At 41.5% G+C, this 27,863-nt stretch overlaps 1 protein-coding gene across 2 annotated transcripts; it reads left to right on the top strand.

The window, feature by feature from the left end:
* The first annotated feature begins 1,219 nt into the window (after positions 1 to 1,219).
* Positions 1,220 to 27,727, top strand: LOC110524150 (CREB-regulated transcription coactivator 1). Of its 2 annotated transcripts, XM_021603533.2 has the most exons (14): positions 1,220 to 1,805; positions 13,203 to 13,319; positions 13,858 to 13,983; positions 14,208 to 14,269; positions 14,551 to 14,645; positions 15,175 to 15,251; positions 15,335 to 15,378; positions 15,695 to 15,918; positions 16,906 to 17,054; positions 22,898 to 23,122; positions 23,423 to 23,521; positions 26,439 to 26,525; positions 26,686 to 26,860; positions 27,154 to 27,727. In XM_021603533.2, the coding sequence occupies exons 1-14, from the start codon at positions 1,680 to 1,682 to the stop codon at positions 27,363 to 27,365; spliced, it is 1,818 nt and encodes a 605-aa protein (XP_021459208.1). In that variant the 5' UTR covers positions 1,220 to 1,679; the 3' UTR covers positions 27,366 to 27,727. The 2 variants fall into 2 exon arrangements, with proteins under 2 accessions (XP_021459208.1, XP_021459209.1); XM_021603534.2 differs by lacking the exon at positions 23,423 to 23,521 and having other exon boundaries at positions 27,154 to 27,365.
* The last annotated feature ends 136 nt before the right edge of the window (positions 27,728 to 27,863 follow it).

A 27,863-nucleotide genomic window follows, 5' to 3' on the forward strand; every position in this document is an offset into this window, starting at 1 on the left:
CAGTGAAACTTCGAAATACAAGACCGTACCAGAATGTGTTTAATCTTATGAGCTCTTCCTCTTTCTTATACAGTACTGTAATACAGATGTGATATGTAGATTGACACATTTTTTTGTGTGATCACCATACTAATCCTTTTGTCATTTGTGTTAGTTTTTTTTACAGAAAATGCTATTGAATAAGATGTTGAGAAATGCCCTTGCTCCAGAGATTCATGCTTTAAATGTGTGTCAGAGGACAACATGCACTTATGAGATTATTCATAATTAATGTATGGTTTATATGAGGTGCTATTTTTGCCTTTCTATGCTTGACCATACCCTGTATTTAGCTAAATACTGTGCATTTAAACTCCAACATCACTGTAAATGTCACAAAGACATGAATCCCAATATTTCCTGTCAGTCAATTATAGGCCTACTGTATCTAGACAACTGATCAATTTGATATAGGCCATTTCAGTTTATCTCTGTTCATCATGACCCTGATACAATTCCAAGGATTTGATTGATCCATTACTGGTATTTCAACTTTGGTAGAGCAATATCTTTATTTGTACCCCAAAAAATTTATGATTAGTAAATATTCGAAAAAGTAGCATGCACATATCTGCCATGTGTCCTTCATACTTTCTGTATCTACTTCAAAGGATACTGTGGCGAATTTGTAATCTTATTGTGTGTCTGTGAATTTGCCACCCATAGTTTTGACAGAACAGGTGTGTGTATGTGTGGGGTTTAATAAAACTTTTAATAAAACTTCAAGAAATAAATTGTTTTCCAGTTTTTTTTAATTTTGTCAACCTAACCATTCCTATAAATCGTCATATGATGCAAAGCATCATCATCATTGTCGTCACAGTTTTTGCTTACTGAAAGTGCTCTATCTTCTTGAAAACTTGACTGCTGACATTACATGTTTGTTTTTTTGGATTGTACTAATGAACAATATACTAAAATATAGTTTTAAGTTAACTATCCCTTTAAACATAATTGTCCTTTGACATATTTTAGGGCATTCCCACGCGTAGTTCTGAGCTATAGTTCGAATCAGAGTTCGATTATTTGTTAAATTGTATTTTCTTAATTTGGTCCAGGTGGTTTCACATTGCCTATCCTGGTATAGCCCTGTCTCCCCACAATTTACACCCATAAATTCGCTGCTACCCACATAATGTTCAACAGATATCAAGTTATGGTACTGTTTGCATGTCATCAAATGCTTGCAGTCAAACAATCAATACTGCACGCCTCTGGTTATTTTCTGGTATTTGGTCCGGACTGCGTTCTCATCTGCAGTGAACCGCACCAAGGTACGAACGGAATCTGACTGAGACCAACCTTTTTGAGCGAACCACGGTGCGCTCGAGTGCGGATAGTGTTCACACCAGTCCAAACGAACCGAACCGCTCCAAACTAATTTGCTGTGAAAGCCCACAGAGCCCATCATACAAATCAAATACACACGGTAAGTCCTTATTTAATGATGTGATAATACTCATCATTAGATTTCCAGAAAATAGAAAATGGCATGTAGTATGCGATATGTTATGTAGCTAGCTAGACATTTACATTTGTATTTTTAATTTCATAGCATCATTTACAGCACGCGCGTAATGACGACAAACCATCGTATCCAAGCGTTGTGCGTAATGTCCCATTGAGAAGAACAGCAAAAGATGGCGAGCTCAAACAATCCACGTAAATTTAGCGAGAAAATCGCTTTACATAATCAGAAACAGGCGGAGGAGACTGCGGCTTTCGAAGAAGTGATGAAAGACCTAAACATCACTAGAGCTGCACGGGTAAGTGCCTTGTTTTGTTGATTAATTACTGTATGCAGCTTGGCTAGTTAGCCAGTAACGTTAGCACGTTTTTATGACAAGTTGTTTTTAGCCAGCTGGCAGTGGCAAGCAAAAGTAGCCGATTGACTGCATTCGCAGTTAAATAGCTGTATTCTGATAACCATTATATATTGGGGCGTTATTTTGCAAACGTTTTAACCTAGCTAGCCAGCTAGTGTAGTGAACTGTCTTTGTTGACGTTTGCTAGGTATGGTGAGCAGCCAGGTAAGCTAGCTAACTAGGCTCTATAGTTAGCAAGCACCTGCTCATACATAGTCAAATTGCCATGCATCATAAACATCAAAAGGTTCAGAGAATCAAGCTAGATATCGATACTATCTAGCTAGCTAGTTCGTTACCATCTACAATTTGCAATGAAAACTGAACATGCTTAGCTAGCACAGTTCGACTGACTCAGTCAAACTGGTGTGTATTTGACACTGACAGAACACCGCAGTAGCTAGGAGGATACATCTCGCTAACTCCAATGTTGACAACGCAATGGAGTTACATCCACCATAGCTAGATCACCACAAGCCATTTTGACATAATTCCCCAGTCAATTGTTTTCCCATGCTTGTCAGGCAATGGGTTTGCATGTTTGCAAAGTACCAACCCTGCTTTGACAGTAGCTATATAAAAAAATATCGCCTAGTCGGACCATTATTACTTTTCCAGCTGGCAGGTAGGCGTTATTGTAGGTAGGGAATGTTAAGTGTAGCACAGATCATTTTTTACCAACCGTTAACTGGGATACTACCTCAATTCCCGACTTGGAAGACGTGTCTTCTAAACTTCCATGTCTAGTTGCAGGGGGTTCGTTTGAAATTAGGAAATGCTAAGACACATTACCAGGCAAATATTTTTTTCTATATTTTCAATATGCTGGCCTATGGCCTAAACCCTACTGCCAAACAATCCAATGATGGTATTTATAAATAAATTATCAGGGCTGCTGAAAGGACTGATCTTTATAATACACTAAACAAAAAATATAAACGCAACAAACAACAATTTAAAAAGATTTCACTGAGTTACAGAACATATGAGGAAATCGGTCAATTGAAATAAATTCATTAGACACTAATCTATGGATTTTGCATGACTGGGAATACAGATGTCTGTGACCTACAGATGCATATCTTAAAAAACAAAACCAGTCAGTATCTGGTGTGACCACCATTTGCCTCATGCAGCATGACACATCTCCTTTGCGTAGAGTTGATCAGGCTGTTAATTGTGGAATGTTGTCCCACTCTTCAAGTTGCTGGATATTGGCGGGAACTGGAACACTCTGTCGTACACGTTGATCCAGACCATCCCAGACATTCTCAATGGGTGACATGTCTGGTGACTATGCAGGCCATGGAAGAACTGGGACTTTTTCAGCTTCCAGGAACTGTGTACAGATCCTTGTGACATGGGGCCATGTATTATCATGCTGAAAAGTGCAATCGCCTCAACAATGTGCCTCAGGATTTCGTCACGGGCTCTGCGTGCATTCAAATTGGCATCAATAAAATGTAATTGTGTTCATTGTCCGTAGCTTATGTCTGCCCATACCATGGGGCACATGTTCAGCTTCCCTGAGACAGCAAAAAAAGAAACGGCCCTTTTTCCTGGACACTGTCTTTCAAAGATAATTCGTAACAATCCAAATAACTTCACAGATCTTCATTGTAAAGGGTTTAAACACTGTTTCCCATGCTTGTTCAATGAACCATAAACAATTAATAAACATGCACCTTCGGAACAGTCGTTACGACACTAACAGTTTACAGTCGGTAGGCAATTAAGGTCACAACTTAGGACACTAGAGGCCTTTCTACTGACTCTGAAAAACACCAAAAGAAAGATGCCCAGGGTCCCTGCTCATCTGTGTGAACGTGCCTTAGGCATGCTGCAAGGAGGAGGCATGAGGACTGCAGATGTGGCCATGGCAATAAATTGCAATGTCTGTACTGTGAGACGCCTAAGACAGCGCTACAGGGAGACAGGACGGACAACTGATCGTCCTCGCGGTGGCAGACCACGTGTAACAACACCTGCACAGGATCGGTACAGCCGAACATCACACCTGCGGGACAGGTACAGGATGGCAACAACAACTGCTCGAGTTACACCAGGAACGCATAATCCCTCCATCAGTGCTCAGACTGTCCACAATAGACTTAGAGAGGCTGGACTGAGGGCTTGTAGGCCTGGAGTAATGCAGGTCCTCACCAGTAATCACTGGCAACAATGTCGCCTATGTGTCGTACCCACCATCGCTGGACTAGACAGGACTGGCAAAAAGTGCTCTTCACTGACGAGTCACGGTTTTGTCTCACCAGGGGTGATAGTCGGATTCGCGCTTATCATCAAAGGAATGAGCTTTACACAGAGGCCTGTACCCCGGAGCGGGATGGATTTGGAGGGGGAGGGTCCGTCATGGTCTGGGGCGGTGTGCCACAGCATCATCGTGCTGAGCTTGTTGTCATTGCAGGCAATCTCAACACTGTGCGTTGCAGGGAAGACATCCTCCTCCCTCGTGGTACCCTTCCTGCAGGCTCATCCTGACATGACCCCCCCCAGCATGACAATGCCACCAGCCATACTGCTCATTCTGTGTGTGATTTCCTGCAAGACAGGAATGTCAGTGTTCTGCCATGGTCAGCGACGAGCCCGGATCTCAATCCCATTGAGCAAGTCTGGGACCTGTTGGATTGGAGGGTGAGGGCTTGGGCCATTCCCCCCAGAAATGTCTGGGAACTGGCAGGTGCCTTGGTGGAAGAGGGGGGTAACATCTCACAGCAAGAACTGGCAAATCTGGTGCAGTCCATGAGGAGGAGATGCACTGCAGTACTTAATGCAGCTGGTGGCCACACCAGATTCTGACTGTTACTTTTGATTTTGATCCCCCCCCCCCCCCCCCCCCCCCCCATTTGTCAGGGACACATTATTCCATTTCTGTTAGTCACATGTCTGTGGAACTTGTTCAGTTTATGTCTGTTGTTGAATCTTGTTATGTTCATACAAATATTTACACATGTTAAGTTTGCTGAAAATAAACGCAGTTGACCGTGAGAGGACGTTTCTTTTTTTGCTGTGTGTGTGTGTGTGTGTATATTACACACACAGACTGAGTGTACACAAAAGTAACAACACCTTCATAATATTGAGGTGTCGAAAGCTGGACCATTCTTGATTTTATTTATTAAGATTCCCATTAGCAGACGCCAATGGTGAAAGCTAGTCTTACTGGGATCCGACACATAACGAAAAGTAATTACTGACAAAAGACTTTACAATTTACATACAGTACATTTAAAAACATGTAGTGTGCTTGTGTGTGCATTTATCAGTTACACATACAGTCGTGGCCAAAAGTTTTGAGAATGACACAAATATTAATTTTCACAAAGTCTACTGCCTCAGTTTGTATGATGGCAAGTAGTATTTGCATATACTCCAGAATGTTTCGAGGAGTGATCAGATGAATTGCAATTAATTGCAAAGTCCCCCTTTGCCATGCAAATGAACTGAATCCCCCAAAAAACATTTCCACTGCATTTCAGCCATGCCACAAAAGGACCAGCTGACATGTCAGTGATTCTCTCGTTAACACAGGTGTGAGTGTTGACGAGAACAAGGCTGGAGATAACTCTGTCATGCTGATTGAGTTCGAATAACAGACTGGAAGCTTCAAAAGGAGGGTGGTGCTTGGAATCATTCTTCTTCTATCAAACATGGTTATCTGCAAGGAAACGCGTGCTGTCATCATTGCTTTGCACAAAAAGGGCTTCACAGGCAAGGATATTGCTGCCAGTAAGATTTCACCTAAATCAACCATTTATTGGATCATCAAGAACTTAATGGAGAGCGGTTCAATTGTAGTGAAGAAGGCTTCAGGGCGCCCAAGAAAGTCCAGCAAGCACCAGGACCATCTCCTGAAGTTGATTCAGCTGCGGGATCGGGGCACCACCAGTTCAGAGCTTGCTCAGGAATGGCAGCAGGCAGGTGTGAATGCATCTGCACGCACAGTGAGGCATCGACTTTTGGAGGATGGCCTGGTGTCGAAGGGCAGCAAAGAAGCCATTTCTCTCCAGGAAAAACATCAGGGACAGACTGATATTCTGCAAAAGGTACAGGGATTGGACTGCTGAGGACTGGGGTAAAGTAATTTTCTCTGATGAATCCCCTTTCTAATTGTTTTTCGGCATCCGGAAAAAAGCTTGTCCGGAGAAGACAATGTGAGCGCTACCATCAGTCCTGTGTCATGCCAACAGTAAAGCATCCTGAGACCATTCATGTGTGGGGTTGCTTCTCAGCCAAAGGGAGTGGGCTCACTCACAGTTTTGCCTAAGAACACAGCCATGAATAAAGAATGGTACCAACACATCCTCCGAGATCAACTTCTCCCAACCATCCAGGAACAGTTTGGTGATGAACAATGCCTTTTCCAGCATGATGGAGCACCTTGCCATAAGGCAAAAGTGATAACTAAGTGGCTCGGGGAACAAAACATGGATATTTTGGGTCCATGGCCAGGAAACTCCCCAGTCCTTAATCCCATTGAGAACTTGTGGTCAATCCTCAAGAGGCGGGTGGACAAACAAAAACCCACAAATTCTGACAAACTCCAAGCATTGATTATGAAAGAATGGGCTGCCATTCGTTCAGTCAGGATGTGGCCCAGAAGTTAATTGACAGCATGCCAGGGCAGATTCCAGAGGTCTTGAAAAAGAAGGGTCAACACTGCAAATATTGACTCTTTGCATCAACTTCATGTAAATAAAAGCCTTTGACACTTATGAAATGCTTGTAATTATACTTCAGTATTCCATAGTAACATCTGACAAAAGTATCTGAAGACACTGAAGCAGCAAACTTTGGAAATTAATATTTGTCATTTTCAAAACTTTTGGCCACGACTGTACATGTCAGTACATGCACTCAAGGCTTAAAAATCATTATTTAACTGGTCTCCTCCCCTTATTCTATACGGATTGAAGTGGATTTAACAAGTGACATAAATAACGGATCACAGCTGTCATGAAAAAGCAGGTGTTCATAATGTTTTGTACACTGTTCATGTATAAATATACACAGTACCAGTCAAAAGTTTGGACACCTACTCATTCAAGGGTTTTTTTCTTTATTTATACTATTATCTACATTGTAGAATAATAGTGAAGACATCAACTATGAAATAAAACATATGGGAAAATGTCGTAACCAAGAAGTGTTCAACAAATCTAAATATATTTTCCTTAATGACAGCTTTGCACACTCTTGGCATTCTCTCCACCAGCTTCACCTGGAATGCTTTTCCAACAGTCTTGAAGGAGTTCCCACATATGCTGAGCACTTGTTGGCTGCCTTTCCTTCACTCTGTGGCACAACTCATCCCAAACCATCTCAATTGGGTTGTGGTCGTGTGATTGTGGAGACCAGTTCATCTGATGCAGCACTCTCCTTCTTGGTCAAATATCCCTTACACAGCCTGGAGATGTGTTGGGTCATTGTCCTGTTGAAAAATGATAGTCCCACTAAGCCCAAACCAGATGGGACGGCGTATCGCTGCAGAATGCTGTGGTAGCCATGCTGGTTAAGTATGCCTTGAATTCTAAATGAATTACTGACAGTGTTACCAGCAAAGCACCATCACACCTTCTCCTCCTTGCTTCACGGTGGGAACCACACATGCTGAGATCATCCGTTCACCTACTCTGCATCTCACATGGACTCATCAGACCAAAGGACAGATTTCCACCGATCTATTGTTCATTGCTCGTGTTTCTTGGCCCAAGCAAGTCTCTTCTTCTTATGGTGGCCTTTTTAGTAGTCGTTTCTTTGCAGCAATTCGACCATGAAGGCCTGATTCACGCAGTCTCCTCTGAATAGTTAACGTTGAGATGTCTGTTACAGTTTTTGGGGCTGTAATCTGAGGCTGGTAACTCAAATTAACTTATCCTCTGCAGCAGCTTCCTTTACTGTGGCGATCCTCATGAGAGCCAGCTTCATCATAGCGGTTGATAGTTTTTGCGACTGCACTTGAAGAAACCTTCAAAGTTCTTGAAATGTTTAAGTAATGACGGACTCTCGTTCTTGCCATATTATGGAATTGGTCTTTTACTAAATAGGGCTATCTTCTGTATTTTTATTTATTTTACCTTTATTTAACTAGGCAAGTCAGTTAAGAACAAATTCCTATGACGGCCTAGGAACAGTGGGTTAAATGCCTGTTCAGGGGCAGAACGTAAGATTTGTATTTGAACTTGCAACCTTTCGGTTGGTTACTAGTCCGACACTCTAACCACTAGGCTACCCTGCCTCCCCTCCCTTGTCACAACACAACTGATTGGTTCAAACACATTAAGAAGGACAGAAATTCCACAAATTAACTTTTAACAAGGCACACCTGTTAATTAATACCTCCATGAAGCTGGTTTAGAGTGCAAAGCAGTCAAGGCGAAGGGTGGCTTCTTTGAAGAATCTCAAATATTACAGTGGGGCAAAAAAGTATTTAGTCAGCCACCAATTGTGCAAGTTCTCCCACTTAAGATGAGAGGCCTGTAATTTATCATAGGTACACTTCAACTATGACAGACAAAATGAGAAAAAAAATCCAGAAAATCACATTGTAGGATTTTTAATGAATTTATTTGCAAATTATGGTGGAAAATAAGTATTTGGTCACCTACAAACAAGCAAGATTTCTGGCTCTCACAGACCTGTAACTTCTTCTTTAAGAGGCTCCTCTGTCCTCCACTCGTTACCTGTATTAATGGCACCTGTTTGAACTTGTTATCAGTATAAAAGACACCTGTCCTCAACCTCAAACAGTCACACTCCAAACTCCACTATGGCCAAGACCAAAGAGCTGTCAAAGGACACCAGAAACAAAATTGTAGACCTGCACCAGGCTGGGAAGACTGAATCTGCAATAGGTAAGCAGCTTGGTTTGAAGAAATCAACTGTGGGAGCAATTATTAGGAAATGGTAGACATACAAGACCACTGATAATCTCCCTCGATCTGGGGCTCCACACAATATCTCACCCCGTGGGGTCAAAATGATCACAAGTACGGTGAGCAAAAATCCCAGAACCACACGGGGGGACCTAGTGAATGACCTGCAGAGAGCTGGGACCAAAGTAGCAAAGCTTACCATCAGTAACACACTACGCCGCCAGGGACTCAAATCCTGCAGTTCCAGACGTGTCCCCCTGCTTAAGCCAGTACATGTCCAGGCCCGTCTGAAGTTTGCTAGAGAGCATTTGGATGATCCAGAAGCAGATTGGGAGAATGTCATATGGTCAGATGAAACCAAAATATAACTTTTTGATGATAACTCAACTCGTTGTGTTTGGAGGACAAATGCTGAGTTGCATCCAAAGAACACCATACCTACTGTGAAGCATGGGGGTGGAAACATCATGCTTTGGGGCTGTTTTTCTGCAAAGGGACCAGGACGACTGATCCGTGTAAAGGAAAGAATGAATGGGGCCATGTATCGTGAGATTTTGAGTGAAAACCTCCTTCCGTCAGCAAGGGCATTGAAGATGAAACGTAGCTGGGTCTTTCAGCATGACAATGGCAATGAAGGAGTGGCTTCGTAAGAAGCATTTCAAGGTCCTGGAGTGGCCTAGCCAGTCTCCAGATCTCAACCCCATAGAAAATCTTTGGAGGGAGTTGAAAGTCCGTGTTGCCCAGCAACAGCCCCAAAACATCACTGCTCTAGAGGAGATCTGCATGGAGGAATGGGCCAAAATACCAGCAACAGTGTGTGAAAACCTTGTGAAGACTTACAGAAAACGTTTTACCTCTGTCATTGCCAACAAAGGGTACAGTGCCTTGCGAAAGTATTTGGCCCCCTTGAACTTTGCGACCTTTTGCCACATTTCAGGCTTCAAACATAAAGATATAAAACTGTATTTTTTTGTGAAGAATCAACAACAAGTGGGACACAATCATGAAGTGGAACGACATTTATTGGATATTTCAAACTTTTTTAACAAATCAAAAACTGAAAAATTGGGCGTGCAAAATTATTCAGCCCCCTTTACTTTCAGTGCAGCAAACTCGCTCCAGAAGTTCAGTGAGGATATCTGAATGATCCAATGTTGACTTAAATGACTAATGATGATAAATACAATCCACCTGTGTGTAATCAAGTCTCCGTATAAATGCACCTGCACTGTGATAGTCTCAGAGGTCCGTTAAAAGCGCAGAGAGCATCATGAAGAACAAGGAACACACCAGGCAGGTCCGAGATACTGTTGTGAAGAAGTTTAAAGCCGAATTTGGATACAAAAAGATTTCCCAAGCTTTAAACATCCCAAGGAGCACTGTGCAAGCGATAATATTGAAATGGAAGGAGTATCAGACCACTGCAAATCTACCAAGACCTGGCCGTCCCTCTAAACTTTCAGCTCATACAAGGAGAAGACTGATCAGAGATGCAGCCAAGAGGCCCATGATCACTCTGGATGAACTGCAGAGATCTACAGCTGAGGTGGGAGACTCTGTCCTATGGACAACAATCAGGCGTATATTGCACAAATCTGGCCTTTATGGAAGAGTGGCAAGAAGAAAGACATTTCTTAAAGATATCCATAAAAAGTGTTGTTTAAAGTTTGCCACAAGCCACCTGGGAGACACACCAAACATGTGGAAGAAGGTGCTCTGGTCAGATGAAACCAAAATGGAACTTTTTGGCAACAATGCAAAACGTTATGTTTGGCGTAAAAGCAACACAGCTCATCACACTGAACACACCATCCCCACTGTCAAACATGGTGGTGGCAGCATCATGGTTTGGGCCTGCTTTTCTTCAGCAGGGACAGGGAAGATGGTTAAAATTGATGGGAAGATGGATGGAGCCAAATACAGGACCATTCTGGAAGAAAACCTGATGGAGTCTGCAAAAGACCTGAGACTGGGACGGAGATTTGTCTTCCAACAAGACAATGATCCAAAACATAAAGCAAATCTACAATGGAATGGTTCAAAAATAAACATATCCAGGTGTTAGAATGGCCAAGTCAAAGTCCAGACCTGAATCCAATCGAGAATCTGTGAAAAGAACTGAAAACTGCTGTTCACAAATGCTCTCCATCCAACCTCACTGAGCTCGAGCTGTTTTGCAAGGAGGAATGGGGAAAAAATGTCAGTCTCTCGATGTGCAAAACTGATAGACATACCCCAAGCGACTTACAGCTGTAATCGCAGCAAAAGGTGGCGCTACAAAGTATTAACTTAAGGGGGCTGAATAATTTTGCACGCCCAATTCTTCAGTTTTTCGTTTGTTAAAAAAGTTTGAAATATCCAATAAATGTCGTTCCACTTCATGATTGTGTCCCACTTGTTGTTGATTCTTCACAAAAAAAATACAGTTTTATATCTTTATGTTTGAAGCCTGAAATGTGGCAAAAGGTCGCAAAGTTCAAGGGGGCCGAATACTTTCGCAAGGCACTGTATATAACAAAGTATTGAGAAACTTTTGTTATTGACCAAATACTTATTTTCCACCATAATTTGCAAATTCATTAGAAATCCTACAATGTGATTTTCTGGATTTTTTTTTTCTCATTTTGTCTGTCATAGTTGAAGTGTACCAAACTTGCACAATTGGTGGCTGACTAAATACTTTTTTGCCCCACTGTATATATTTTGACTTATTTAATCCTTTTTTGGTTACTACATGATTCCATGTGTTATTTCATAGTTTTGATGTCTTCCCTATTATTCAACAATGTAGAAAATAATAAAGAAAAACCCTTGAATGAGAAGGTGTTAACTTTTGACTGGTCCTGTATACATACATAAATACAGTATCAGTCAAAAGTTTGGACACACCTACTCATTCAAGGGTTTTTCATTATTTTTACTATTTTCTGTAGTGTAGAATAATAGTGAAGACATCAAAACTATGGAATGATTAAAAAATGATTAAACAAATCAAGATATATTTGAAATTCTTCCAAGTAGCCACCCTTTGCCTTGATGACAGCTTTGCACACAGCGGTCTAAGGCACTGCATCTCAGTGCTAGAGGTGTCATTTTAGACCCTGGTTCGATCCAGGGGTGTATCGCAACTGGCCGTGATCGGGAGACTCATAGGGCGGCGCACAATTGGCCCAGCATTGTCCTGGTTAGGGGAGGTTTTTGCCGGGGTAGGCCAGTGTAAAATAAGAATTTGTTCTTAACTGACTTGCCTAGTTAAAGGTTCAATTAAAATAGTGCTTCATATCCTGATGATACTTGTCTCGATCAGTGAGAGAAGATTTGAAATGGACAAGATGGTGGCATACACATTTTCAGATTACTTCATGTAGTAAAACTATTTATTTATTTATTTATTTTTAACTGAGCATTATCTAAATTCAAACGAATCCCCTGCAACTAGACGTGGAAGTTTAGAAGACACATTGTCTTCCAAGTCGGGAATTTGGTCAAATTCTCTGTGCTATGCTTAACTTTACCTACCTAATAACTCCTATCAGCCATCTGGAACAGTAATAACAGTAGGACTATGCTGTATTTTTAATAGCTGCTTTGACAGCACCTAAGAAACCCCCTCCCCAGCACCTAATGTGTGTGTGCATGCTGAGGTTTGACAGATTTGCAAGGTTTGAACTTTGATGGCAGATACTGATAACATGGGATCAACTATCCTCTTGTAGACCTTTTTAGTAATACGTGCAATGCAAATAATTGACTCGTTTTGGTTGGTTACTGGAAATCATTCTTGTCGGCCTGATTTGAAAAGGCCAATGTCCATGTTAGTCTGTTTATTCATCCCCATAAAATCAGGCCTTTGTTTAATCCATCATTCATGCAATTCATTAAAGCAATTGGTGATCTTAAACATTTAGTAGTTATTGCCAGGTGTTTGGTGGTGAACCTACCCATTATGAATATCATAAAGGAATGGTTTAGGAGTACAGAATGGATTTATGTTGTGGTTTTACAACATGGCTATTATTATTATTATTATTATTATTAGTTATTATTATTTTTTACAAATCTAATTGAAAAAATAGAAACACCATTTGACAAATCCAAGTATCCATCATTACACAGTGATGATGTCTTTCCTTATGAGATTGACACCCTCCAGCTATTTGGCTTAGCAACGGACTTTGTCCACACATTGCTGACATTGCACAAACTTGATACTGCCTCGAATCAATTAAGATATGAACAGTTTACGGGCCCATATTAACCTATGTCTTATTTCATCTGGCCTTTTAGATGTGGTCTATTCTATCTTTAGCACTGTGGAACGTTTTCTATCAATATTTTGTGTGTAATCCTTCATGTATCAGTTTACACATCCATTCATGCTTTCATACGATTTTACGTTGCACAGTTGCAGTTACAGAAGACCCAGTATTTGCAACTAGGGCAGAATCGTGGACAGTACTATGGAGGCTCACTGCCCAATGTCAATCAGATTGGAAATAGCAACATTGACCTGCCTTTTCAGGTGAGCTCACAGCTTCTCTATCAGTTGGTAAAATGTTGTTTTTAATTTGCGTGATACAACAATTAAATCTCACCTGAGGGAAATTTTATCTTTCAGAGCTTCCATGATAGGCTAAGATTCACCCTTGCGTTACCCTATATTGTTAACAAGAATCCAATTCAAGAGACTTCTTTAGTAGTTTACAATTTTGAAGACTCGTCCTGCCGTATCAGTATTGATCCACAGCATTTGTCTGGAAAACCAAGTCTCAGAAGAAAGCTAAATTTGAGCTTCAGACACTCTCACCCCATCTTGAAATGTTTAAAAAGATTCCTAAAAAACACATACAAGGAGCCTTTGTCATTGCTTTCTATATCATGACTTTCCATTTATTTTAAACATTTTTGCTAACTTGAGTATGAGGGCCCATATCTTGACCCATTTTGAAATGAATACATTTGCACCATATTATATCAATACATTTTAATTTACTTTTTTTTGTGTGTTTTCAAATGCCCAATTTTTCTTTGTTTGGTTGATTTTTGCTAATCCTGTCCAGAATTCCGCTTTGGACACCAGCCGGTCGAACAGGCATCACGGGCTGGTGGACCGTGTTTACCGCGATCGGAACCGTATAACCTCGCCCCATCGCCGGCCCCTCTCTGTGGACAAACATGGCCGCCAGATATCCTTTGTCTGCACTTATTTTGGATTTGAACAGAATGGTCTTTTACAAAACTTTTTGACTTAATTAGTACTTGTTTTAAAACGGCGTGTGTCATTGTCAGATCATGCTTAGAGTTAGACTTTACACTTCAGTAGATGAATGCTGATCGTTAACTTGACCATTCAATTATATAGGTTTGATTTTATATTGCACCGCCATTTTCGTCCTTAACTGAGGTCCACATTGACAGCTGCCCCTATAGCTCCGTGTACCTCTCACCCCCACCGGATACCAGTTGGAGGAGGTATGTCATTAATGTCCTCCTATTAAAAAAAAAATCATAATAAACAAGTTTTTTTTTAAGTTTACATTTTTTTTTTTTTAGCAATTTCATCTACATTCAGGAAAAACACAGTACATGCAATGTCTTTGTAAATTGCAATTTTTCAAATAGAAATGGCATGCTCAATTGAACTGATATTTTTATTTTTTTACCCAGAGTCTGACATAGCATGCCAGATATGAGGTTGAGGAATAGAGGTCACAGAGACATTTTGTTGACCTTCCTTTGTTCTAATGCCACAGGACAAACTCTGACTCAGCACTACACCAGAACACCATGAACCCTGTGCCCCAGGATGCGTTTGCAGGGGGATCACAAGAGCTACAGCCTAAACGAGGTAATGGAGGATTCAGTTACATGGACAAGGAACAGCTTCAATTGATTCAATTTATTCATGTTTGAATCCACATGTCCATGAAAGGATAAGCCCACTGGGAAATCGTCTGGATAATTTATGACATGAAGGTGTTGTGTTCCACTAACAGTTTTTGTCCATGTTGGAGCAGCTATTCTCTTTCGGTGAAGCGATCACATTTTGATTTGTGTTCAACCAACCACTGCTTACTGATGAGGGAAAGATTGTTGTAGTATTTTGAATTATATTGTGCTAAACAAAGTCATTTTCTTGAAGAGAACTTATCTCCTCTGGGAATGGTCTCAATTGAAATTGACACGTTAAAATAGAGCTATAATATGGTCTTCTGAAAAGTATCTCGCTACCTGTTGTTTTTACTGTCCCCAAAACGATTATGCAGTTTAATTTCACTACAGGAAGAATGCTACACTGAAAATACTGCAATGTGGGTTGATTTGAATTGAGCTTAGTACCTTAAATTGTCATTTATTTGACTCTTTTCCCCATTTAGTGCTGCTGCTTACAGTGCCTGGGACTGAGGAGTCTGAATCAGATGCAGACAAGGATACACAGTGGGATAACAAAAAGGTAAAGGAGGGGACATGTTGCCTAGTTGTATCAGTGCTTGCTCACTGTTTATTTTTTTTTTACTGAGTGTACTTTCACTCTAGAATGACTCATCAAGAACCAAGTCCTGCGAAGTCCCTGGGATCAAGTGAGTAATTGCCGCATCATTCATCTGAATATGGTGCTCCGGCAGGACCGTACCATGTAGAAAGGTGCTTTGTGAGAAAGAGCTGTCCAGGGCATGCTTAGAATATATTATGTCCAAAGATGGAGAGAACATGGGTCTGTGTGAGAGAGGACCTATGACACCAAATGACTAGCAGCTGTTATTTCAACACACACACAACAACGAGAAATGTCATCATTCATAAAAACCAACCAATAGAATTAATTTTATAATAGATTTTCTTTTGCCTAGTGCTGTTTTAGGAAATATGTATACATTTTTTTTTTCTCCCCTCTAGTATATTTCCATCACCAGATCAGGAAGTGAACACGTCATTGATCCCGGCCACGCTCAATACGGGAGGCTCCCTGCCTGATCTGACCAACATCCAGTTCCCCCCACCGCTGCCCACTCCGCTGGATCCAGACGACACTGTGGCGTTTCCTTCCCTTAGCTCATCCAACAGCACAGGCAACCTGACCACCAACCTCACCCACCTCGGCATCAGTGCTGCCAGCCACGGTAAGTCATCGATGGCGAAATGAATGTGGCAAATTTTAAAGGTGTATATGATATTCAGATAAAAATGTAACCAAGGATACTCTACGGATTTTCATTAAAGCACCAAGCAAGTTCTGTAACCACCTGGTATTGCATCTGACCGTAAGGCGTTACAGAGGGTAGTGTGTACCGCCCAGTACATCACTGGGGTCAAGCTTCCTGACATCCAGAACCTACATACTAGGCGGTGTCAGAGGAAGGCCCAAAAAACTGTCAGACTCCAGTCACCCACGTCATAGACTGTTCTCCCTGCTACCGCACGGCAAGCGGTACCGGAGTGCCAAGTCTAGGACCAAACGGCTCCTTAACAGCTTCTACCCCCAAGCTATAAGATTGCTGAACAATTAATCAAATGGCCACCCGTACTATTTACATTGACCCCCCCCCCCCCCCCCATTACCTCGACTAACCTTTACCCCCGCACATATTTCAAGAAGCTGCTTAAACAGCATGATCATTACACAGGTGCACCTTGTGCTGGGGACAATAAATGGGCAGTTTTGTCACACAACACAATGCCTCAGATGTCTCAAGTTTTGAGGGAGCGTGCAATTGGCATGCTGACTGCAGGAATGTCCACCAGAGCTGTTTCCAGATAAGATAATTTAGAGAGCGAGACTACGGGTAACTCAGTAAAATATTATAAATTATTACATGAAGTGTATTTGAGGAAGAACTATTCATTCAATACAGAAACTGCATTTTCCAAGCTTAGGAACGCTAGATGGGTGGGTACTTTATTACATAGTGATTGGCATATGTAGACGATTGCCAAAGTCAGATAAAGCACAATTCACTAGAAAATCTGTTCAATGTAGTTGTGAAAAATGTTGCGTAGCATTGCAGAAATGTACATTGCAAAAATGTTATGTTGCACTGCAATGCCCAGAATGAGTTTTTCTGTACTTCAGAGAAGTCACTTGTGCCTGTCCTGTTGTGTCTTGGCAGGGATCACTACCACCTCTCAGCCTACCATGACTGTGGCGGCCCAGCGTAGGCAGCCCACCCTGATCCCCCTAACCCTCAATGCAGACCCCCAGCCACAGCAGTCCCCGCAGCAGCTCTCCCCCACGCTGTCACCCCCTCTCAACATCCAGGTGAGTAGACCCAACGTTACCATGCTATCCAATCCCTGGACAGCAGGGCTAAGCATTATTACATGGACAAAAACCTAAACGTCCCTTGTTGAATACAATTATATTTTAACTTTGCTCTACCGATTGTCCGTGGGGTTGGCTTTTTATATAGGACACATTTTATAATAGTGCTGGAGTTGGCTAAACAACTATGTAGACGGAAATTAAATTATAACTCAAACTTAACTTCAAAACGAGTATTTTTCTCTTACATGGCCAAATCCCAATTTGGAGGTGAGCAAGCACTTCCTGGCAGATGTAGTTTGGCCTTGTTTCCTGGAATGACTCGGCTAGCAAATATCCCTCGAGTAATTTAGTGCTTTCAATTGCTCAAAGTAGGCATTCGATCACAATGCTCCGAGTGTGAGCTACTTTCAAATGGAAAACAATAATCCAGTCTCGACTGTTACCTGTTCTGACCATGACCTAAGAAAATCTTTATACAACATCCTGGGCAAAACCTAGATCCTCACAAGATATTCAGCCACTCTTGTAATACTGAGTGTACAAAACATTAAGGACACCTTCCGGATATGCCTTGGAACCTAGGGCTGTGGCGGTCATGAAATTTTGTCAACCGGTGATTGTCAATCAAATAACGGTCTCACGGTAATTTACCCTTAATTAACATAAACAAATGTAGCATCTCCTGGCTTCCACGCATAGCCTACTAGCCATTTTAAAAAGTCTACAACTTTTAAAAAGCCTACAACTTCACAATAATTGTTTTATTTTTTTAGACAGGCATGATATGAAGAAAATAGTATTTTTCAGAAGAACAGAATCGAATACTCTGAGTTGTCCTTATTTAATTTTTCATTTGACCTTTATTTAACTAGGCAACAAATTCTTATTTTCAATGACGATTGTGGCATAGCTGAACGACAGATTTGTACCTTGTCAGCTTGGGGGTTTGAACTTGCAACCTTCCGGTTACTAGTCCAACGCTCTAACCACTAGGCTACTCTGCCGCCCCTTATGTTAGGTCCTGATCTGGCTATGCCATATGGCTGTGGGCTACACTAGTTTAATTAGCAGACAAGATTTGCTTAGAATTCCGTGGCATTATTTTATAGTATGAAGAATACAATTGAACATAGCTGAATTAAATACAAAATATTATTATCTCTAAACGATTTGAGCGAGTGCAAACATGAGGCTATTCTGTGTTGAGCGGTTAACAAAGAACTTCCTACAGTTGGAGGTCGGACGTTTACATACACTTAGGTTGGAGTCATTTAAAACTAGTTTTTCAACCACTCCACAACTTTCTTGTTAATGAACTATAGATTTGGAAAGTTGGTTAGGACATCTACTTTGTGCATGACACAAGTCATTTTTTCAACAATTGTTTAGACAGATTATTTCACTTATAATTCACTGTATCACAATTCCAGTATGTCAGAAGTTTACATACACTAAGTTCAGTGTGCCTTTAAACAGCTTGAAAAATTCCAGAAAATTGTCATGGCTTTAGAAGCTTCTGATAGGCTAATTGACATAATTTGAGTCAATTGGAGGTGTACCTGTGGATGTATTTCAAGGCCAAACTCAGTGCCTCTTTGCTTGACATCATGGAAAAATCCAAAGAAATCAGCCAAGACCTCAGAAAAAAAATTGTAGACCTCCACAAGTCTGGTTTATCCTTGGGAGCAATTTCCAAACGCCTGAAGGTACCACGTTCATATGTATAAACAATAATACGCAATTATAAACATCATGGGACCACGCAGCCGTCATACTGCTCAGGAAGGAGATGCTTTCTGTCACCTAGAGATGAAGGTGCTTTTGTGCAAATCAATCCCAGAACAACAGCAAAGGTACTTGTGAAGATGCTGGAGGAAACGGGTACAAAGGTATCTATATTCACAGTTAAACTAATCCTATATCTACATAACCTGAAAGGCCGCTCAGCAAGGAAGAAGCCACTGCTCCAAAACTGCCATAAAAAAGCCAGGCTGTGGTTTGCAACTGCACATGGGGACGAAGATCGTACTTTTTGGAGAAATGTCCTCTGATCTGATGAAAAGAAAAATGGAACTGTTTGGCCATTATGACCATTGTTATGTTTGGAGGGAAAAGTGGGAGGCTTGCAAGCCGAAGAACACAATCCCAACCGTGAAGCACTGGGTGGCAGCATCATGTTTGTGGGGGTGCTTTGCTGCAGGAGGTGCACTTGACAAAATAGATGGTGACATGAGGAAGGAAAATTATGTGGATGTATTGAAGTAACATCTCAAGACATCAGTCAGGAAGTTTAAACTTGATCGCAAATGGGTCTTCCAAATGGACAATGACCCCAAGCACACTTCCAAAGTTGTGGCAAAATTGCTTAAGGACAACAAAGTCAAGGTATTGGAGTGGCCATCACAAAGCCCTGACCTCAATCCTATAGCAAATTTCTGGGCAGAACTTATTCCACAAATGCCATTATGCATGTAGTGCTTTTATTATAAAGGTACATTTTTATGGTGAAAATGATCTTCCCCCAAACTTGAAACGCACGTGATGTGTGCATGTTTCTTACCTTAAACTGAGCATCATTCACAAGTGATGGGCTAATATTGTCACCATCACAATATTCTTGATTTAATCTTGCCTTTACATATATTATTTAGCATATGTTTGAAATTTATTTTGATTTAGAATGGACCATTATCATGCACTGTCTTGAAACGGGCAGCGAGAAAAAAAATATTGGACGCTTTTCCTGTGGTCCATTTTCATGCCAGCCTGGTAGGCTATACTCATGTTGTAAAGAGAAGCAATGTGCTTAATATTGGGGATGTTGAGAAAGAAATATAGTAGGCCTAGCCTATAGAAAGCTGATGGGATCCTCTTTTTAGTAGAGGCCATCACTCTGTTTTCTCATGCAATTGCATAGCCTAAAGAAATGTTGCGCAACATGAGCTCATGGGCTCTCATTAAGTGTTTGATTAGATTTTCGATTACATTTGCATTGATGTCAGAGTGATTAGAGGGACAATAGTGTTGAGTACCAGGCAGTTAGCACCATCAGCAGCATCAGAGCTTGGAGACACCTAATTACCGTGACTAAACGGTCATGTCGATTTTGACTGCCGTCATGACTAGTGACCGCCAGTGATGCGATAGTACGGTCACCGTAACAGCCCTAGTTTCACCCCCACCCACCCTCAGAACAGCCTCAATTCATCGGGGCATGGACTCTACAAGGTGTTGAATGCTTTCCACAGGATGCTGGCCTCTGTTGACTACAATTCTTCCTACAGTTGTCAAGTCGGCTGGATGTCCTTTGGGTGGTGGACCATTCTTGATACACTCGAGAAACCCAGCAGCGTTGCAGTTCTTGGCACAAACTACTACCATAACCCATAACCCGTTTTTCTTGCCTATTCACCCGCTGAATGGCACACATGCGCAATCCATGTCTCAATTGTCCCAAGACTTAAACCCTTCTTTAACCTGCCTCCTTCCCTTCATCTACACTGGTTTTGATTGGATTTGACAAGTGACATCAATAAGGGATTATAGCTTTCACCTGGTCAGTGTATATCATGGAAATAGCTGGTTTCCTCTGTTTTGTACACTCAGTGTATATTGGTGGAAAATGGTGATTCATATTTGCTTTATTTTTAAGTCTTCATCTGGGTGCTATATACTGCATGAAGAGATACTGTAGGTCATGTACAGGTAACTGCCAAAATAATGGAAACACAAGTAATTGAGGGAAGTATATTGAAAGCAGGTGCTTCTGCACAGGTGTGGTTCCTGAGTTATTTAAGCAATTAACATCCCATCATGCTTAGGGTCATGTGTAAAAATGCTGGGAAGATTATTATATTTGGCTCCCATGGCTATGCCCCCATAGGGTGATCAATCCTCCATTCACAGGGCACGAGTGGTCACTGAATAGTTTGATTAGCATTAAACCCAATTGAACATTTATGGAAGATTCTGGAGCGACGCCCGAGACTGCGTTTTCCACTACCATCAACAAAACACCAAGTGATGGATATTCTCGTGGAAGAATGGTGTTGCATCCCTCCAATAGAGTTCCAGACACTTTGTAGAATCTATGCCATGATGCATTGAAGTTGTTCTGGCTCGTGGTGGCCCAATGGCCTTTATATTGGTGTTTCCTTTATTTTTGGCAGTCACTGTATGTTAAACCAGTTCGTTTTTACTAATACACTTTGGAAGACTGTCAAAAATGTCTAATCGATTTTTTTTGCGCAGTGTTTTCCACAAGCGCACACGGAGTAGCCCCTATAGAAAAAGTAGCCAGCCAGGATCCCCTGAAAAAATGTATCTCTAAAATAAATAGAAGAGATGCTCAATTAAGTTCTGGGTCCATACATGTTAAGAGAAGGACATCAGTGAAATAATTTCTGCAAGTGTTTGCAACTCTCTTTGTGAATTACAGTATGTCATTCATTCTAAAAAAAATACTTGTTTAACAACTGACCCACAGAATTCTTCTTAAAGAATCTTGTAAGAGTCTGCTGACTTCCACATGCTTCCATTTTCTCAGCCATCTGCAATACAGGTAGGAGTGAATGAAGCAGGTGTTAATCATGGACTTGGCTACACAGAAAGCAGTAGTTGACTACTCCATTGTAAACACTGATTAAATCAGTAGACCTATGCCGATTGTACAAATTATTATGAACACCTGATCTTTCCATGACACAGACCAGGTGAATCCAGGTGAAAGCTATGATCCCTTATTGATGCCACTTGTTAAATCCACTACAAGCATTGTAGATGAAGGGTAGGAGACAGGTAAAAGTAGGATTTTTAAGGCTTGAGACATGGATTGTATATGTGTGCCATTCAGAGGGTGAATGGGCAAGAGTTCAACAGTTTCCTGTGTATCAAGAATGGTCCACCACCCAAAGGGCATGCAGACAACTTGACACATGGGACAGCATCCCTGTGGAACGCTTTTGACGCCTTGTAGTCAGTCCATGCCCCGACAAATTGAGGCTGTTCTGAGGAACGGTGTTCCTAATGTTTTGTACACTCCGTGTATAACTACATTGTATGATTTATGCATGACAAGGATATGAGATTGACTTTATTCAGTCAGCGCGACACAATTGCGAATGATAAAAAGTGGCTTTGTTTAATTTAAAACTGCAGTGTGTGTGTACATTTTTGGGCGACCTAACCAAATTCACATAGAATTCACATAGAAATGTGTAAAATTGTGAAATATAAAACTCTCATTCTTATTGAAAGCAAGTCTAAGAAGTGGTAGATATTTTCTATGTGCGCTATTTCTGTGCATCCCGTTTTTAAGTTTTGTTTTTGCGTCTTTCGGTTTTTAACACCAGTGTCAAACAGCTGAAATTGTGAAATATATTTTCCATAACCAAAAATATAATATTTTCAGCTGTTTAGATGGTACAATAATTCTCTGCGCTATACTCGCTTTTTTTTGTCACACACAAACTGAAATGAGGTGAACTATTAGCATTTTTGCAACCAGGAAATGGGGGAGCGATTTCTGCTTAGTGCAACTTTTTAAGTGGAAAAAATACGTGGCTGAAAATGTGTGTGTATAGCCGACATTAGTGGAAAACACTGCTAACAAAGAGCGGTGCGTTAGTTACCTAACTGTAAATAAGTTCATTGTTTCACCTGTTAGTTGGCTAACTTACTAAAACAAATTGCATTTTAATTTATCAACTGCTCCTACACTATTTTGCTAGATACTGTAACCCTGTCCTAACACTGTCAGATACCTTGTTTTAATTTTTTCGCCCCAAAATCTTGGTCTCTTTAGCCTGGTAAAGTTGTTTTTGTGTATCATTTATCAGGCAGTGGCGATGGAGGCCTTGACTCTGGAGCAACAGCTATCCCAGTATGCTTTCTTTAGCCAGCTGACAGTTCAGGCCCAGGCTCAAGTGCTCAATGACCTGCAGCAGCAGGCCCTGCCCCAGGGCATCAGGCTGATCACCCTGGCCACCACCACTGCCCCAACAGCCACCCAGTCCTCCCCGGACAGCCAGATCCAGACGCCTGCAAGCATCAACATCAACTCGGTGAGTCTGTTGAATTGAGTTTCCTGCTTGTCAGTACCTTGACTGTTGATAACTGTTGATAACTTCCTTACTCATACCCAGTGAAATTCTAGCTTCTACAAAGTTTGGTTCACTTCAGTAATGGCTGATTTGCTTTTAGTTTTTGTGTTTTTTCATTGGAAGTGATCTGGTCTGTGGATAGATGGTGTAGTAGTAGTTGCTTAAGACTGAGCCCACCCCAGACTGTCCTTGGGACTTTCTCTGTGTGCTCTTGCTAGTGTTTAGAAATTCTGCACCGGTTAACACTCTTCCCTCCAACAGTACCGCAATCAGACAGGCTCTCCGGCCAATCAGTCTCCAACCTCCCCAGTCTCCAATCAAGGCTTCTCCCCAGGCTTCTCCCCTGGCGGCTCGCCTCAAGTAAGGGCGAAACCACCAAGTTGCCTTGTTGGGGGAGGGTTTTTTTGCCTGGAATTGGCTGTAATTGGTCCAGCTGCTACTCATCCCAGCCTCTCGCTCCCATCCATGGTGTCAGCAATCCCACCCCCATTTCCTCTCCTCCAGACCACTGCTCGATGTCTGCTTATCATATTTGCTCAGGTCTTTGAGTGTTGTCGCATAGCAGCTTTTTGTGTTTTTGCTTGAACCAAATGTACACAACATGGCCAAAAGTATGTGGACACCCCTTCAAATTAGTGGATTCGGGCTATTTCGGCCACATTTGTTGCTGACGAGTGTATAATATTGAGCACACAGCCATGCAATCTCCATAGACAAACATTTGAAAGTAAAATGGCCTTACTGAAGAGCTCCGTGAGCTCCGTCATAGGATCCCACCTTTCTAACAAGTCAGTTCATCAAAATTCTACCCTGCTAGAGTTGCCCCAGTCAACTGCAAGTGCTTTTATTGTGAAGTGGAAACGTCTAGGAGCAACAACTGCTCAGCTGTCATGCTTTACCATCTGGCAGTCCGACGGACAAATCTGCGTTTCGCAGATGCCATGAGAACGCTACCTCCCCAAATGCATAGTTCCAACTGTAAAGTTTGGCGGGGGAGGAATAATGGTCTGTGGCTGTTTTTAATTGTTCAGGCTAGGCCCCTTAGTTCCAGTGTCGGGAAATCTTAACGCTACAGCAAACAGTAACATTCTGTGCTTCAAAATTGTGGCAACAGTTTGTGGAAGGTCCTTTCCTGTTTCAGCATGACAATGCCCCTGTGCTCAAAGCGAGGTCCATACAGAAATGGTTTGTTGAGATCGGTGTGGAAGAACTTGACTGGCTTGCACAGAGCCCTGACTTCGACCCCATCGAACACCTTTGGGATGAATTAGAACGCTGACTGCAAACCTGGCCTAATCGCTCAACATCGGTGCCCGACCTCACTACTGCTCTTTCGGCTGAATGGAAGCAAGTCCCCGCATCAATGTTCCAACATCTAGTGGAAATCCTTCCCAAAAGAGTGGAGGCTGTTATAGCAGCAAAGGGGGGGGGGGCGGGCAACTCCATATTAATGCTCATTGATTTTGGAATGAGATGTTCGACGAACAGCTGTGCACATACTTTTAGCCATGTAATGTATGTCTTGTGAATATGTAGCACCTACCTGGAACCTTAATTATGATTAATTTTAGTTTTGGATAGTCCAACCTGTTTGTAGCAGCTTTGGTTGTCTCCTGTTGACATGATTTATTTTTGCGGAAATATCCTGTTAACAAGGCTGTTTCAGGTGTGAGAAATGGGTTTAACTCTTTCTATACTGAACAAAAATATAAACGCAACATGTAAAGTGTTGGTCATGTTTCATGAGCTGAAATAATATGTTCCATATGCACAAAAAGCTTTTCTCTCAAATTTTGTGCACAAATTTGTTTTATATCCCTGTTAGTGTGCATTTCTCCTTTGCCAAGATGATCCATCCACCTGACAGGTGTGGCATATCAAGAAGCTGATTAAACAGCATGATCGTTTCACAGGTGCAACTTGTGCTGGGGACAAAGGGCCAATCCAAAATGTGCAATTTTGTCACACAACACAATGCCACAGATGTCTCAAATTTTGAGGGAGTGTGTAATTGGCATGCTGACTGCAGGAATGTCCTCTACCATAAGCCGCCTCCAATGTCGTTTTAGAGAATTTGGCAGTACGTTCAACCGGCATCACAACTACAGACCACGTGTAACCATGCTAGCCCAGGACCTCCACATCTGGCTTCTTCACCTGTGGGATTATCTGAGACCAGCCACCCAAATAGCTGATAGAAATAATCCTCTGTTTTGTCTGTAATGAAGTCCCTTTGAAGTCCTGATTGGCTGGGCCTGGCTCCCCAGTGGGTGGGCCTACGCTCTCCCAGGCTCACCCATGGCTGTGCTCCTACCCAGTCATGTGAAATCTATTATATTAGTGCCTAATTTATGTATTTCAATTGATTGATTTTCTTATGATCTGTAACTCAGTAAATAGTTAATTGTTGCATATTGCGTTTATATTTTTGTTCTGTTTGCTGCTGTTTCTGTGAAAGATCCTACCTTTTACATATATTACAGCTGGCTACAGTAATGTGATCTTCCTTGGGAAAGTAGCTTTATATACTGTATGTTCTACTTATTGTTGTTTTTTTATATATCTGAATTCCAGCATTTGTTTTGTTATATTGCCAAACTTTAGCAAGTAATTATGCTTAAAAAGTGGATACGTCACAACATTTGTCAAATGTAAGTATTACTGGCACAAGTCCGATTTAAAGGCATGAAACCGTGTTACTAGCAGAGAGAAGCTGCAGAAACGAATTAACTTCACCCCAAAGTTAGCCTAGCTAGCTAGCAAAAGTCACTTGCATTTATTTGCAGTCAGTTTGCTAATAGCTACCGCTCCAACACTGTTTTGCGAGCTCATCCCTCTAAAAATGACAAGATGGCTCATTCTGCAGTTATATTGTGATTATTATTTCTCTTTTCTAAACAAGGCCTATTGCTCTTGATTTTTATAATGTTATTGTTCAGCTGTATCAAATCTTACTGCTGAAACATTTATGTGGAGGTGGCTCTTATGAATCATGCATTCTATGGTTCATTTTTAAAACATGGCCTGAATAGGCATAATAAAGTGTTGTCAGATGCTAGTGTCTGTGCAGTCATTAACAGCCATTTTTTTAACGGTGCTTGAATTGACTAGCTTGTGGATTGCCTCATGCTTGTGCTTTTTTGTGATGTTTCATGACTACTGTTCCCTTATATCCCTCAGATACCCAAGAAGAAGGCTGTACTGATTAGCTGTAGGCCTATTAGTTTCCATAACCCATTTATTTTTACTCTAATCAGTGGTCAAATGTCTCTTTCAGCACATTCCGGTGGTGGGCAGTATATTTGGGGATTCGTTCTACGATCCGCAGCTAGCATCTCGGCAGACCAATGCTCTCTCCCACCAGGTGACTTAACCCACATCAAACTAGGAAATGAATTTCACTGTCTCTATTTTCACTGCAACTCTTTTCCCCCTAAATGTATCCATATTAGAAATTGTGTCTGATCTCTATATTCTATTACCTAACTTTACTTATTACATTTTGTATTTTTTCACTTGCCTAGCTCGAGCAGTTCAATATGATTGAAAACCCCATCAGCTCCAATAGCCTATACAGCCAGTGCTCCACCCTCAACTACACACAAGCAGCTATGATGGGCCTTACAGGGAGCAACCTGCATGACTCCCAGCAGTTGGGCTACAGTAGCCATGGCAACATCCCTAACATCATTCTCACAGGTACTGAGCAGCAGCTGAGCCAATTAGCGAGCCTGTCATGTAATTTAACTTAGTCTAGGCTCTGTACACACCTAATAAAGGGATTAATTCATCCTGGCTTGATTATAGTCAATTGTTTTATGAAGGTTGGCCAGTATAAGGAAAACATGTATTTTGTTTAAGTGAATTGTATTTCGTTTTTCTCTTGTTATAGATTCTTTGAGTGAAGACTATTACTTAACTAATATTGGTAGTTATCTAGCAGCTGCTTTCATTTACAAATGTCAAATGTTTTCCCAAATGTTGCATTTTAGTCACAGGTGAGTCTCCACCCAGCCTCTCTAAGGAGTTAACCAACTCACTGGCTGGTGTTGGAGATGTCAGCTTTGATGCGGACTCTCCCTTCCCATTGGACGAGCTGAAGATCGACCCTCTCACCTTGGATGGACTGCACATGCTCAATGACCCCGACATGGTTCTGGCTGACCCTGCCACTGAGGACACGTTCAGGATGGACAGGTTGTAATGCAGAATACTGGCTGTGGCCAACAACAAAAAATAACCCTGGTAAGAAAGGGAAACGAGGCATGGTGGGGGTGAATCATCTCCCCAGTTTCATGGCCATTCAGCTATCTGATCTCACCCTCAAGTCCTTTTAAATAATATGCCATCAAAAACCATTGTAGAGAAGGACATGCAATGACTTGTTGGGTTTGGGAAGGGCATTGCTGTCATTTCCAATGAGATTGTTGGTTGGTCAGAGCTTTGCTAGCCTGCTGCGTTTTATTTATATATATATATATATATACACCCACATACACATACAGTTGAAGTCAGAAGTTTACATACACTTGGGTTGGAGTCATTAAAACTAGTTTTTCAACCATTCCACAAATTTCTTGTTAACAAACTATAGTTTTGGCAAGTCGGTTAGGACATCTACTTTGTGCATGACACAATTTTTCCAACAATTGTTTACAGACAGACTATTTCACTTATAATTCACTGTATCACAATTCCAGTG

Source organism: Oncorhynchus mykiss, chromosome 5, assembly GCF_013265735.2.
Source record: "Oncorhynchus mykiss isolate Arlee chromosome 5, USDA_OmykA_1.1, whole genome shotgun sequence".
Lineage (NCBI taxonomy): Eukaryota > Metazoa > Chordata > Actinopteri > Salmoniformes > Salmonidae > Oncorhynchus > Oncorhynchus mykiss.

Bases quoted from the DNA above. Each gene is read 5' to 3' on its own strand.
- LOC110524150 (XM_021603533.2), top strand. From the start codon at position 1,680: ATGGCGAGCTCAAACAATCCACGTAAATTTAGCGAGAAAATCGCTTTA. The intron at 1,806-13,202 runs GTAAGTGCCTTG...TACGTTGCACAG, and splicing joins ACATCACTAGAGCTGCACGG to TTGCAGTTACAGAAGACCCA. The intron at 23,522-26,438 runs GTAAGGGCGAAA...TGTCTCTTTCAG, and splicing joins CCCCTGGCGGCTCGCCTCAA to CACATTCCGGTGGTGGGCAG.